We start from the raw sequence: 12,502 nt of genomic DNA on the forward strand, positions 1-12,502 counted from the left end.
GATCTTAAGTTTGATTGATTAGTACTGTATCCTTCTCACACAGATCCCTTCATATTTTAATAATGCCAGCCAATAACAATATTAGCAGTGTGTGCGTGTGCACCTTTGCATTTTTTTTCCTCAATTAACTTATTATAAACTGAATGTAATGTTAAACGGAAATAAAATCTTCACGCCATAATTATATAGTTACTGTACGTGCTTATGTATTTCATTAGTCCATTCCGTACTGTGTATTCAAATAAAGCGTTAGATTGGCAGAAGTTGAGTCTCGCGTTGCAATGGCGTCCTCTGTTGGTCATAGTTTGCATCGACACAAGAGAAAAAGAATGCGCACTGTTAGCTACGAGACTCGATGTGAAAGTCACTAAATTTGACACAATTTGAACACCATTACTTCATTTAGATCTCAATACAATGAATTATACAGCCATTCCAAAACTTGTGCGTGGTGAATGTATTGTATTCTAATCTTACATTTACAAGTTGATACAAGTTGTATTATATAGTATTTTTAATATGATTATTTAAGAAACTATTAACAAACATTTTCCAAGTATCCTGCATGTTTTATTTTTTATATAGAAAACAAAGCAAAGCATCTCTTTAAGTGGCATAACGTTAGTACTGCTAATTAAGAGGACAAATGTCAGTGTTGTGCTCAATATAAAAAGGGCTGCTACGCTTCCAGGCTTTTGTGACTTGGATGTTGTAGAAAATGCGCACAAAACATAAGGAATAACCATTAGACTGTAAAAACAAAATGAGCACATTTTATGCAGCTGCCAATACATGTGTCTGTCATCATAATAGTGCATGTCATTCTTTTCAGATGTCATCGCCTTCAAATGCTCACTAGAATTTAATGCCTGGTTGAAAATAGTTTTGCCAAGTCAAGTCTTTTCAAAAGCCGTGCATGTGGTGTTGTTCAATGCTAATACATCTCAGCTGACCCCCCCAAAAATGCATCCAAAGATCGTTTTTCAGTGGTACAATAAGACCCGTGTCTTTCTCAAGTGAATTTAGGCACTTCGCAGCAGCCAGTTTGGAGGTGAGATGCCAGACTGGGAGAAGTAAGACCACCACCATGGTTTTGACTGCCGCTCGATCCCCCCCTCAACTACATCTGGCTCGGTGTAGCGTTCAAACTGATTGTAAGGGTCAAATCGATCCCATGTCTCTGTCATGGGGAAGAAGTGGTCATCAATAAAAGGCTTCAGGGGAACCTGGATACAAGATGAAGAGGAGAGTGACAATAGAGAACACATTATCAATCCTAAGGAGCAGCACAGTCAATCGACCTTCTTTAAGACAAAGTCCACCCGTCCAGCCTTTTTCAGGTTCTGAGGCAGATGAACCCGTTTGCTGACCCTGGAGTAACCTTTGGCAGTTGCTGTCACAATGTGAGTACCGGGGGTAAGCAGACGCCAGTAGTCTCCACCTTCATCTGAAGTACGAGGGTGCAAGGGCAATGACGTCAAACAGGCAAACAAGAACAGAGCCAAATAGGAACAAGGTGATATTGTAATTGTATTTTACCCGTGGTGACATCTTTCCGAATCCCCTTGACAGCGATGGTGGCATCTTTGATCCCATTGCCGTCGACATCTTTTACAACCCCTTTAATCCCCCGATGAACCTGCATGAGCAGCCCAATGTAAAAGTGAATAGCATCTTTGTCAACACCATTCTGTTTTTTCATTATGTCATTTCTGGGAGCGGTTCACATGCAATTAATTTCTAACAAAACAATCGGATATACTTGCCGACTCTACAAATTTGAGCAAAGCTTCTTTGTTCCGCTTCCATTCGGGGTAAAGCTCCACCTCCGAGGGGAATTTGTCACAGCCCAGCTCTACTGTGATCTCCAAACAATTTGTGTGCAGATAGTTAAAGTCTGACATGCCTGCAAGGGACAAATATTGCATGTCAAATCAAATCACTTTTAAATCAAATCAATTTTTGTTTGCCAAGTTTGAGCATGCCAAACAAGGAATTTGACTCAGGTACATCTCGTTCTCTGTACAACATTTACGTAGCTAACAACATTCAGGACAACATGTGGTTGTCATGAAGGGTTAGGGTGCAAAGGGCACCATTAGAGTTTTTTTTAAATATAATTATTTAGATCACTCTTGTTAAAACACATTTTTAGAAACAAAGAGAATGGGGAAAGGTAGCTAGTTATTTTTAGATAAACAGACAATTAAGCACTTTTCTACACTTTCTCACACTCAAAGTGATTTATGATTCACATAATAATCAAGGGTGGTGGAATATAATGTTGAAGGCATCACAGTGCCATTGGAAAACATGCTCAAATGAAAACCTTCTCTTTCTTACCTCCAGGAAAACTGTACCACAGTGCCCCATTGATGATGCCCTTAGTTCGGTAAAAGCGTGCCCCGCACCTGTCTGTGTCAGTGTCTGACATGGTGGTATGGGCGTCTGCGTAGGTACGAGCCAGTTGCTTAAACACCTGCAGGTTAGTGAGAGCGCTACATCAATAACTATTTCCACATCATTCTTCCATTTTATTCAGTCATTACCCGTTCATCTTGAGTGGGTGAGAACATCTTCTCATCCTGTGGGTGTCTGGAGTAGTCAAAGGGATAAGAGACTACTAGCTCACCTCCATGGAGGCTGGCTGACTGGACAAAAGGAATTGACCTGCTCCACTTCATCACTGCAAAGGTCTCTGGTGCTACCTACAGGGCATAACGTGTAATGTAGGAAATGTAATTATCAATAAATGTGATGTAATTTCATCTTACCTTCTCAAACCAATAGCCATCAGGAATCGGGATGTGGTCAGTGCGGTAGTGCTTGCTGCGACGATTCCGGTAGAAGACAGATGTGAGATCAGGAAAGTTGCGGTTCAGGTCAAGGTTCTGGGCGTTTGTGCGGCCATTAATCCAACCGTTCATCAAGTGACCCTGAAACATTTATATTCAAACAACTAGCAGAATTAAACCACATGAGAAAAAGTGAGATCAATCATACTGATGATCATGATGAAGATGACAATGTGTTGATGTTAGAGGGAGCAGGCACCATTGAGAAAACTATTTGGCCATTAGTCAAGAAAACGTTCTCGGTTAAGTCTATTGTTAACAAGTAGACAAGACCATATATCCGACAAAAGAAGTCCTACTCCAAATGGCATTTGATGACATTTGAGCATATGATCAGGTACTTTGAAAAAAGTTTATACATGCAGAGCAGAAACACAGAATAGGAACTATCAGACTATCAGATCTTCAATTTCTTTTGCACCAATTGTGTTCTGTATAATTATTCTTCATGAATGGGGCTCTTGCTGACTGTTTTTTAAATTTAGATTCAGTTTTGTTTTAACTAATGCTTTTTTTCTCCTGTGTCTCTTTTCCTTCATCTCGTCTCCATCTATTCTCTTCTCTTCAGCCCTTTTCCTTGTGTCATCCAATCAACTCCCTTCAAAATGTCAGCTGTACGCAACGTCTCAACAATTTGTTTGCGTTCTGCTTTCTTTTTGTCTTTCGGTTCATTGTCTGTTATTTTATTTTGTTTTTTCGAGGTGGGTGGACTTGATAATTTTATTATAGTATGGGGGCATTCATTTTCCCAGAACTCCTTGCTTCATTGCATTCCAAATCTCAATTTCTTTGCCGCTAAATTAATATAAGGAAGCAGAACACATCACATGAAACATGACAACATGGGGAAATCTGACCTGCAGCAAAAAACTGAGCTAGCACTTAGTGAATGAAAGCGGAGAACGACATACAAACTAATTGATGAGATGCAAGAATCTGGAGGGAGTTAATTAATTGACACGTGGAAATGGGCTCACGACACCAGGTGGAGACTAAAACCTAACAGGTAAACAAGATGCAGGGCAGGACTCTGGAAAACAAGACATAACATGAAACAAAACTAAACCTACATCAAAACAAAGTCAACAAAAGTATCATAACAGTGTTAACGTGTGCGAAAATTTGTTTGGTGGGTTACAAATGCATAGCAGTATAGAAAAGCATGGTGATGATGACAATGATGCTGAACAAATACATTAAATGGTGAGTCGCTTACTGATTAGTAGAAAATAAAGTGGCTTCTCCCACAACAATTAACAATATGTTATTTCTGTGGAAAAGTTCATAATTCATGACTCAATCTGGTCGTGGGAGGACCTGAGCATGTGGACAGACAGATTTGAAAAAAAAGATAATGGCAGTTTGTCTTTTTTTGTACTGTTAACAATATTTACTTCCTGGTTGGTGAGGTCCGGGTCATTTCTATCCTCTACCTCTGCAGCAGCAAGTTCATAGCCGTCAGGGTTCATGGAGGCCAAGATGTGAATGCGGGTGGTGTTGATCAGGGTTTGTATGCGTGGGTTTCCCAAAGTATACTCCGAACACAAGTACTGAGCCAAGTAGATGAGCAGCTGCCGGCCCAGCACTTCATTGCCATGCATGTTGCCAATCAGCTTGACTTCTGGTTCCACTAAAGTATAAAGAAAAATGGAAAATATTGTAACAATATAGGGTGATCTGTGAACATTACAGCGGTATCGCCTTCAGATGTTAGGTGTGGTGCTTGAAATGACATTTAGACGAGAGATGGGCATCATAATCAAGACTTGATTGCTCAGGCCCAACTAGTTAGAGTTCTCGAGGAGAACAAAATTACATCAACAATGTAAAGTTGAATTATGGCGATGTAGTCTATACTTAATTTACAGTCAACTAACCCAAATACATGTTTAACTTACATAGTTCATGCTGTCCAGGATTGTTGCTGAATTCAATGACCAGTAAATCTCGGCCCTCCGTGCTGCGGCCGATGCTGTAAACATGTGAGATGTGGGAACACTTGGCTGCTGTCCTCTTCAGTAAGCTGTACATCTGACTGTTGCTGGTGTGGGTGAACTGGATGAGGGTGCTGGGCTTATCTGGTGAGATGCTGGACCTTGTTTGCTCCCGTCTGGCTGAAGGGGATGGGATGGGCACAGAAGGACTAAATTTAGGATTCTGTTGGTATAATCTAAAAAGTGTAACAGTTCTCTTACCTCTTAACGCCGCCAGTGGATCAAAGCAGCCCTCTTGGTCACTTGCAAAGAAGCGGTCACAATCCAGGAAGTATGGCCAGGCCATGTCTATGGCCTCAAAAGTGTGGCCACAGTCCTTCCTTAGGGCCTCACACGTACTGCGGCAGGGTCTGATAATCTTGTCATCCTGGCATGGAGACACGAGAACTGAGCAGCCCACCAGACGGATGTCAGGGGTGCATTCTCCGTTCAGGAGGCCATGGATGACACTCAGGAGGAGGTATTCTGCCCCCGATTCGGCATCCATGCGAGTTTGATGGCCGAGGATGTTGGGAAACATTGTTCTGGAGCGGCAAAGGAATATTTAAACTTGAAAACATTGAACAGTTTGGTGGTTTGTTAGATAGACAGCTCGTGCAAAAACTACATGAACGACTTCCAGGAAACCTAGGCGCTGAGGACAAAACTATTGGTAAGACTACAGATAGAAAAACCCATAATTTCCTCAGAATAGGAATGGAATAGTCTTGGCAGAGGTCTGTGTTCTGGTTTTTATTCCAGCCACACACGTTCAGTTATTGCTTACATTGTTTTATAAACTCACATAAGTCATTGCAACTTAAGCCAGATAAAATGCAGAACCCTTTTAAAGCTTCACCCTATTGAGTCTCACTGTAATGTCAACAGACACTGTTTTACCACTCTCCATAATAGCTGACACAAAATACAATATAGTAATATACACTATTAAAACAAAAACGAGACCAACACTTAATCATGGGCCACAGAGACCTCCACATGCTAACCAGAAGTAACCTGGCTGCTTTTGGGCAGCAGGATAAGATCCTAAGATCCACTGCCAGAAAGGCTGGAGCCCTGGTTCCCTTGCGGGGAGTGCATACAGACAAGTTGCGGCCAAACACCCTGCCATGTTATTAATATGTTATTCATTGTTTAGAGGAAATTGGCACAGTTAATTAACTTTAATTGGAGTATAATTCTGAATCAGATTTGGGTTTACACTGAATGTTCCTCTACTACAGCCTCAACAAATGATACAATACATTCAATAAAGATTTTTTAATTCTAATACTTCATTGGATGTATAATTTTGTTAGAAAAAAACTTTATATAGCCAGAAAGTAGATTAACCAAGCAAAGTGATACTGTACAGAGAACACTGGGGCTGCTTTCTTTGGTGTTAAGTGATAGTACCAACCTCTAGAACCCACCTCGTGTATCCCACATCATTACAGTAGCTCAGATGCATCTCTGTGCAGGTAGCTGCGATGAACAAAAACATACGTTATCACACAAAATTCATGTACGTTTAGTCAGGGAACAGGTCAGTCACAGCAGACATACTATAAACAAACAAGCAGTCACACCATGGAGAGTCTTAAGGTAACCTAACATCCTTGTATTTTAGAATGGAGTCATCAGACAAAACTATGAGGCAGATGTGTGAACCACTAACATACTACGTTGTGATTTATATAATAAATCAATAAGATACATATATACAAAATATATCAAAGGTTGCAATGTATTCAGATCTAGTTTCTTTGTTGTTTGTTTCCAATCATTAATGAATGGAAAAAGTAGCCTTATGTTAGATGATTGATGTTGAGTTACTTACGTTTTGTTTCGGTCACATTGTTATTGCATCTTCCTGGATGAGGGAGGGAAAAATGCCACATAAAATTAGATGAAATAAAGCGACGTAACATATATATAAACGCTAGAGGACGCCATTTATCTACACAAATTAGAACATTAGCTGTATTTTGAAGTGATTTTTTTTGTGGATAGTTTTAAAACTTTAGAAATAGATTATACTCAATGTATACTCAATTTGGGGCAGAGCTTAAATCTACAGCCAAATATACATATACTGTGGCTGCTAAACAAGAGAATGGTGGATGACTGCGCAAACAGCGCAGTGTAATCATATGCTGAATTCAACGGACCGCATATAGACAACCTTATAATGATGCGCCGATTGTTTCTAAAAGGCGTGAGAAAAAAAACTTTTCAATTAACTCACCCAAAAGTTCGTCTCCTGGATAGCAGGTCTGCTGTGGTGCGCACCAACAACTTTCCGTCAAAGCCAAAAACACCCCCCAAAGTCCTAAACGCATGTTGTCTTTTTTGTTACGTAGACTTTTTGACAATTGGGTGATGTGGCAGCAGCGAGTTGCGAGTCACAACTTCTTGAAAGCAGGACGCTAATTACAACCCGCTGCAGGGAAATCTCCTCCTTTGTTTGTGCAGCGCATCCCTGACCCAAAAGAGCTGAGCCTGGCCAAGAGTGGCTTTACTGCTGCACTGATCATATTTCACTGCGCCGCTCGCTCCTTCTGGGTGTTGGGGGTGGAGAGGGAGCGAGCGAGCGTATGTGGTTCACTCATTGAAGTCGAGTTCAAACCTGCAACACAGTCATCATTGTCTCAAAGCTGGCAGAAAATCTGTGCAGAAAAACTCATCACCCAATTTTTATTCATTCCCTTCTTAACAACAATTGGGCATTAGTTGGGCCCTTAAATATTTGGCTGCCAATACTTTTCATGACTTCTAATTTTATTTTTATTATTACAAAATGCTGTATCTATTAACACTCAAGGCAGGGACAAAAAAAATTAGCTAAATTACACAAAACATACTTTGAGGAGACACGTGACCCCTCACATAGCCCGTTGACTCAGTTTATGTGGATCTGAATGAAAATGCAGGTGGAGGAATTTGTTTCCATTTGCCAACCCCTCGCCAGAGAATCCAAATGGTTGCATCACGTCCATACAATTCTAAAATTGGGTGATCTAGGAGATAGCCTGCTCACTACAGGCACACAAACATATGCATTGTAAAAAATAAACACAACCTGTATTTTGGGGTGCTAAAACATATACATTCAAGTTAGAACAACTGTAAAATATGAATTACTGCATGACATTTTTGGCAACAATGCGAGTTGCAAGTTGTTTGCTGAGTTGTTTTTACTTAAGTATATTTTTACACGTTGGGTTTCTCAATTAGTTTACACACATTAATTCCAAGACCACCATGTTTTTAGTGGATTAAAAGACAGTTTATTCTTGAAAGGTGAATTTGTGTTGTCTTGTGGTACAATCACACAAATTGAAATGCATGGCACTGAACACAATGTTAAAAGTCAGTTCGACAGTTGTCTGAGTCTACATTATAACATTTTATGTACATGAACAAGATTTCTTTAAAATTTCAATGTAACCGGAAATGTACAGTACAATAACATTTATGATATAAATGCAAAATGTATAAGCTTGTGTACATTTGCTTGTGTGAAGAAATCCTTGTCAGTGCCTCTGCAGGAAAACTGATCAGCCCTATGGAAATTAACAGTCTGTAGCCTTTAAAAGGATCTTTGGCACTCATCACAACAATGCCTGCCTGCATTCAGCATACATTGTTAGTACATGTCCTTGACAAAAACAATTGGTCACACTTTCTTCGACAAGCACGTGACCAAGCCCTCGGGGGAAATGTCCTTGAGCAGCATACAGGTTCTCGTCCATTTGCTCCCGAGCTACTTTCGTCTAAGCGTTGCACAGAAGGTGTGCCGTTGACACCTCATTAGAAAGAGCTGCACACTGAATTCATGTTGTTCTAGCGCAGTTGTCTTCTGTAGTGTCAAATGTGCTGCTCCAGGTGCTGGTCGACAGTAAGTAATGATCCTTTCTGAAAAAGCGTCCAATGATACGAACCAGGACTTTTCTGTACTGATGCCGCAGTAGACAGTAGACAAATGGGTCACTTGAAGCCTTGGCGTAGCACAGACATTTGGTGATGATGCCCCAGTACTGTGGGATGTGCACAGAGGGCAACAACTCCACTAACCTGCAAAGGGAAGACAGGGGTTTATATTGTTTTGGAATTTGCACAAATATTTTGCTTATCTCATGTAGGCAAAATAAGAAGTAGCTACAGTGGGCTAAATGCATTGTTAAATTAACACCTCTCTGATTGCATTCTTCACAACATGAATATAGTCAAGCTCCATTAGCCCAGTGCTTCTCAGTTATTTTCTTTTACACCTCCCTAAGGCAGTGCTTTGCAATTCTTTTTCGTTTTTCGTTATACCACCACCCCCTGCAAGAAGGAAATATTTTACGCCCAACCTTACTCTCTGACGCAACTACGAATATTGTCATTTGACAAGAAATATTTTCTAAATACACCTTTTCAGAGGAGCTAATACTCTGAAAATGAGAGTGCCACTGGCACCTAGTGTCGTAAATGTGCAATTTCTACTTAATTCTAGTACGGTGTGAAAAACTCAAATTCATTTGTCTGTAATACTGCTATAAATACCCCCCTACATAACACTGTATTTGGCATAAAAATGAGAAAATAAAGAAATGTAGACCGATTTACAACAAAAAATTTTTTTTCATTTCTTAGTCTCTTCCCATCTTTCTTTTCATTTCTTTTCCATACTGTTGCTTAAGGGTTCGGTCACTGCTTTTCATATCTCCTACTCTGTGCGCAGTGTGTCCATGCTTGGATAATTGGCAATATAAGAGTGCTGTTGCAAGAGCTAAATGATTCTCTTTCAACTCGTAAAACTAGAATGATTTTGCGGCGATATTCTTTATAAAAACACGTGTTGTATGAAGAGAAATGTACCTCGGAATCTCAAATCAAACTATAAAAAAAAGAACAACAAATTGCACAGAAGAGATATTGCGAATGCATACTGTAATAGAATGCAATTTAATTTTGTCATTGCTAATATTCTTAGGTTTATTGTTTTAATGTCAAACTCACTGTTGTTTTCTAAGAGAACAAAAATTTTGGTAGCCCAAGACTTCATTTTCCATTCAGCTTTTCTTCATTAGGGTTTGTGTGCATTTAAAAGCATACAAAGTTAGTAATTACCTTGTTATAACATATGGTGAATAGCAGAAGATGAAGGAACCTATGAAAACGCAAATTTTCTTTGTGGCCCTCTGCCTCCTCTTCTTCTGTTCTGCCAAACACCTTTCTTTCACACTGGGAAGACAAAGAAACATTCGTGCACACGTTAAAAGCTATAAAATATTGGCACGCTCGCTTAGTGGGAATTTGCTTGACACGACAACAGACAAGCAATTAAACTTCATCGTGCTGTACCTGGGGTGAATGTCAACCAAGAGGAGCAGAGTCTGCACTGTGATGACGTCTATCCTCTTACAATGGGACTTGGCGACTCTCAAAACTTTGAGGTAGGAGAAGCAAAGCACTGCCAGACTGAGAGTAAAGCCGCAGCAATGGAGCAGCACTGTGAAGGTGGCATAGGCGGCCAGCTGTGACCTTCCATCTGCGGCCAGGTGAACGGTGCATGAGGCGTACGTGTGGCTGTAGCCTCCCCAATCCATGAGCAGCTGAGTCAGAGAGAAGGTGAGGGACTGCAGCCAGGAATAGACCACCATCAGGATGGCATCCCTGTGGCGCATCTTACTGGAATAGCTCAGAGGGAACATGACGGCGATCCACCTGTCTAGGCTGAGAGCCGCCATGCTCAACATACTGTTGGTGATGAGGAAAGTCTCGGCAAAGCTGACCAGTTGGCAGAACCACTTCCCGAAGGGCTCTGCGCTTTTGGCCACCCCGAAAAAAGTGGCAGGCATGTTGATGAAAGCCAGGAGGATGTTGGAGAAAGACAGGTTGAGGACAAAGATTCCCGGCACGTGGGACCTCAACTCTGAGCTGTGGGTGAAACACAGCAGCACCGACATGTTGGTCACCAAGGAAACAACAGCCACCACCACGATGGATACTTCCAGAAGGAACTCGGGGATGGTCATCATTCGAGGTTCCGCTTTGCCGGCACTTGTGGAACAAAGTCCTACATGTTTGAGCTCCCCATCAGCTGAGACAGATTGCCACACAAAGTGCACATGTGGAGAGCTGTCCAGTGCTGAAACACCTAAACTGATCCCTTCTGGCATGAGCTGCCTCAGAGACTCCCAATCATTCTTCTCACCTATTGTGGACTAACTGCAGAAAATACCAGAGGAAAAGTGTGTGGACGGTGGTTTGCGCTCTCTCTCTTTCAATCTCGTGGCTTTCAAACATGCGCACTAGCCGGCGCCTCCTCTCACGCTGAAGATGCCGTGCGCCCTGCACGTGCAGCCCCTTGCTGGCTCATGTGACGCTTGAACAATATTCATGCAAGCAGTGCTTAATATGGGATTGTCAGGGTGTTTGCACCCTCATTTAGGATGTTTTTGACTCAAAAATTGTTTGGTTCCCAGAGGAATGCAACATCAAGCTTTACAATGCATAGACTCACGAGATGTGCATACTTTATATGAAAAACATCTGATCTGCTTTTGCAAAGAGGATGATCTCCAAGTATGACTAACATTGTCCTTGGCATAATAATGTACTAATGTGTTTTACTTATTACTTAGAGTGGCTAGACATGCCCTGCATCATACTAAGTGTTGTTTCTAATATTTTTTTTCCCCTGTTATGTATCAAAATAAGGCATATTAGGTATGGTAATGGATATTACAAACACATTAATACACACATTGTAAAATTCTCTGACAGTGAGTAATATTTAGGTAAAAAAAAGAACATTGTTAGCCCATGCAGGGGTACCTAATGTTGTGGCCGATGGCTGTATGTGCATGATGTGTGTTAATAGTAGATCACTCCTAACAGGCCTCGATTAAACAAAACATGACAACATGACACAATTTATGTGATCAACATGACAGATTGAGTTCAGGAAACAGCAGGTGAAATGTGGAAACTTGCTCGTCTCCGTGGCAACGCAAAATCTCTGGTGGGCACACAACTCTTTCAACTACATCCCCTTTAGCACTGATTTGTGCTGAACTAACCGCTTGCCAGCTCATATATGCCAAATCCTTATATCACGCATGAATCTGCGCTTGTTCTTTCGGCATCCAAGAGACTGGTTTTGCAAAGGCGTTCGCCGTGTATAGCTGAGCTCATGTGCATCATCTCAAGCATCCAAGTGTAAGCGTGCTTGAGCATGTGACTGTTTGGCCAGGTTGTTTCTTGTGCTACAGTGTAGCATACACATGGTATATGATTGTTGGTGGGTGTGAAGCGCCTTACCAAACACCTGCCCAGATGTTGTTTTTCCCCCTGTGGTCTCCCCGTAGGAGCCATTTATATTCAATCATTCAATCACGAAGGCTGCTACCAGAATTCGTCATGCCTTTTTATTTTTGTCAGCCTCTATCCTCAGCGGAGGGGTTGTGCTTGTGCATGTCGGCTTAATAATCGTCGGAAAAACTCCCTTCGCTGCTGAGAAAAAAAAAATAGGGAAAAATGAGGGGATGACAAGAAATACCTTCCCCCGCCCATCCTTCAGCGGGAAGGAACCCTCTCTGTGGTCACATGCTTCCTCTGGGTTCTCAAAGTGGTGTGGATGCGGTTATGCAAGCAACACAATGCTGATGGCACAAGCACTTA

At 41.3% G+C, this 12,502-nt stretch overlaps 2 protein-coding genes across 3 annotated transcripts; both read right to left on the reverse strand.

Annotated features, from left to right (window-relative positions):
* Positions 1 to 382: 382 nt before the first annotated feature.
* Positions 383 to 7,393, reverse strand: cpz (carboxypeptidase Z). 2 transcript variants are annotated; one of them, XM_061275114.1, is made up of 13 exons: positions 7,077 to 7,393; positions 6,669 to 6,701; positions 6,262 to 6,313; positions 5,051 to 5,373; positions 4,754 to 4,969; positions 4,289 to 4,485; positions 2,775 to 2,936; positions 2,550 to 2,708; positions 2,344 to 2,479; positions 1,767 to 1,906; positions 1,540 to 1,639; positions 1,302 to 1,447; positions 383 to 1,226 (listed from the first exon to the last, which is right to left on the reverse strand). In XM_061275114.1, exons 1-13 carry the CDS (start codon positions 7,168 to 7,170, stop codon positions 1,023 to 1,025), a joined length of 1,962 nt encoding a protein of 653 aa, XP_061131098.1. In that variant the 5' UTR covers positions 7,171 to 7,393; the 3' UTR covers positions 383 to 1,022. The 2 variants fall into 2 exon arrangements, with proteins under 2 accessions (XP_061131098.1, XP_061131097.1); XM_061275113.1 differs by having other exon boundaries at positions 4,250 to 4,485.
* Positions 7,394 to 8,221: 828 nt separating this feature from the next.
* On the reverse strand, positions 8,222 to 11,055 carry gpr78a (G protein-coupled receptor 78a). Its single transcript, XM_061275115.1, has 3 exons — positions 10,181 to 11,055; positions 9,947 to 10,060; positions 8,222 to 8,905 (listed from the first exon to the last, which is right to left on the reverse strand). Exons 1-3 carry the CDS (start codon positions 10,996 to 10,998, stop codon positions 8,665 to 8,667), a joined length of 1,173 nt encoding a protein of 390 aa, XP_061131099.1. The 5' UTR covers positions 10,999 to 11,055; the 3' UTR covers positions 8,222 to 8,664.
* Positions 11,056 to 12,502: the final 1,447 nt, after the last annotated feature.

This window comes from Syngnathus typhle, linkage group LG3, assembly GCF_033458585.1.
Source record: "Syngnathus typhle isolate RoL2023-S1 ecotype Sweden linkage group LG3, RoL_Styp_1.0, whole genome shotgun sequence".
NCBI lineage: Eukaryota > Metazoa > Chordata > Actinopteri > Syngnathiformes > Syngnathidae > Syngnathus > Syngnathus typhle.

Bases quoted from the DNA above. Each gene is read 5' to 3' on its own strand.
- gpr78a (XM_061275115.1), bottom strand. From the start codon at position 10,998: ATGCCAGAAGGGATCAGTTTAGGTGTTTCAGCACTGGACAGCTCTCCA. The intron at 10,061-10,180 runs GTACAGCACGAT...TTGTCTTCCCAG, and splicing joins TTGGTTGACATTCACCCCAG to TGTGAAAGAAAGGTGTTTGG. The intron at 8,906-9,946 runs GTAATTACTAAC...TTCCCTTTGCAG, and splicing joins TCACCATATGTTATAACAAG to GTTAGTGGAGTTGTTGCCCT.
- cpz (XM_061275113.1), bottom strand. From the start codon at position 7,170: ATGCGTTTAGGACTTTGGGGGGTGTTTTTGGCTTTGACGGAAAGTTGT. The intron at 6,314-6,668 runs GTAAGTAACTCA...TGTTCATCGCAG, and splicing joins CAATGTGACCGAAACAAAAC to CTACCTGCACAGAGATGCAT. The intron at 1,448-1,539 runs GTAAAATACAAT...CTCGTACTTCAG, and splicing joins TCGGAAAGATGTCACCACGG to ATGAAGGTGGAGACTACTGG.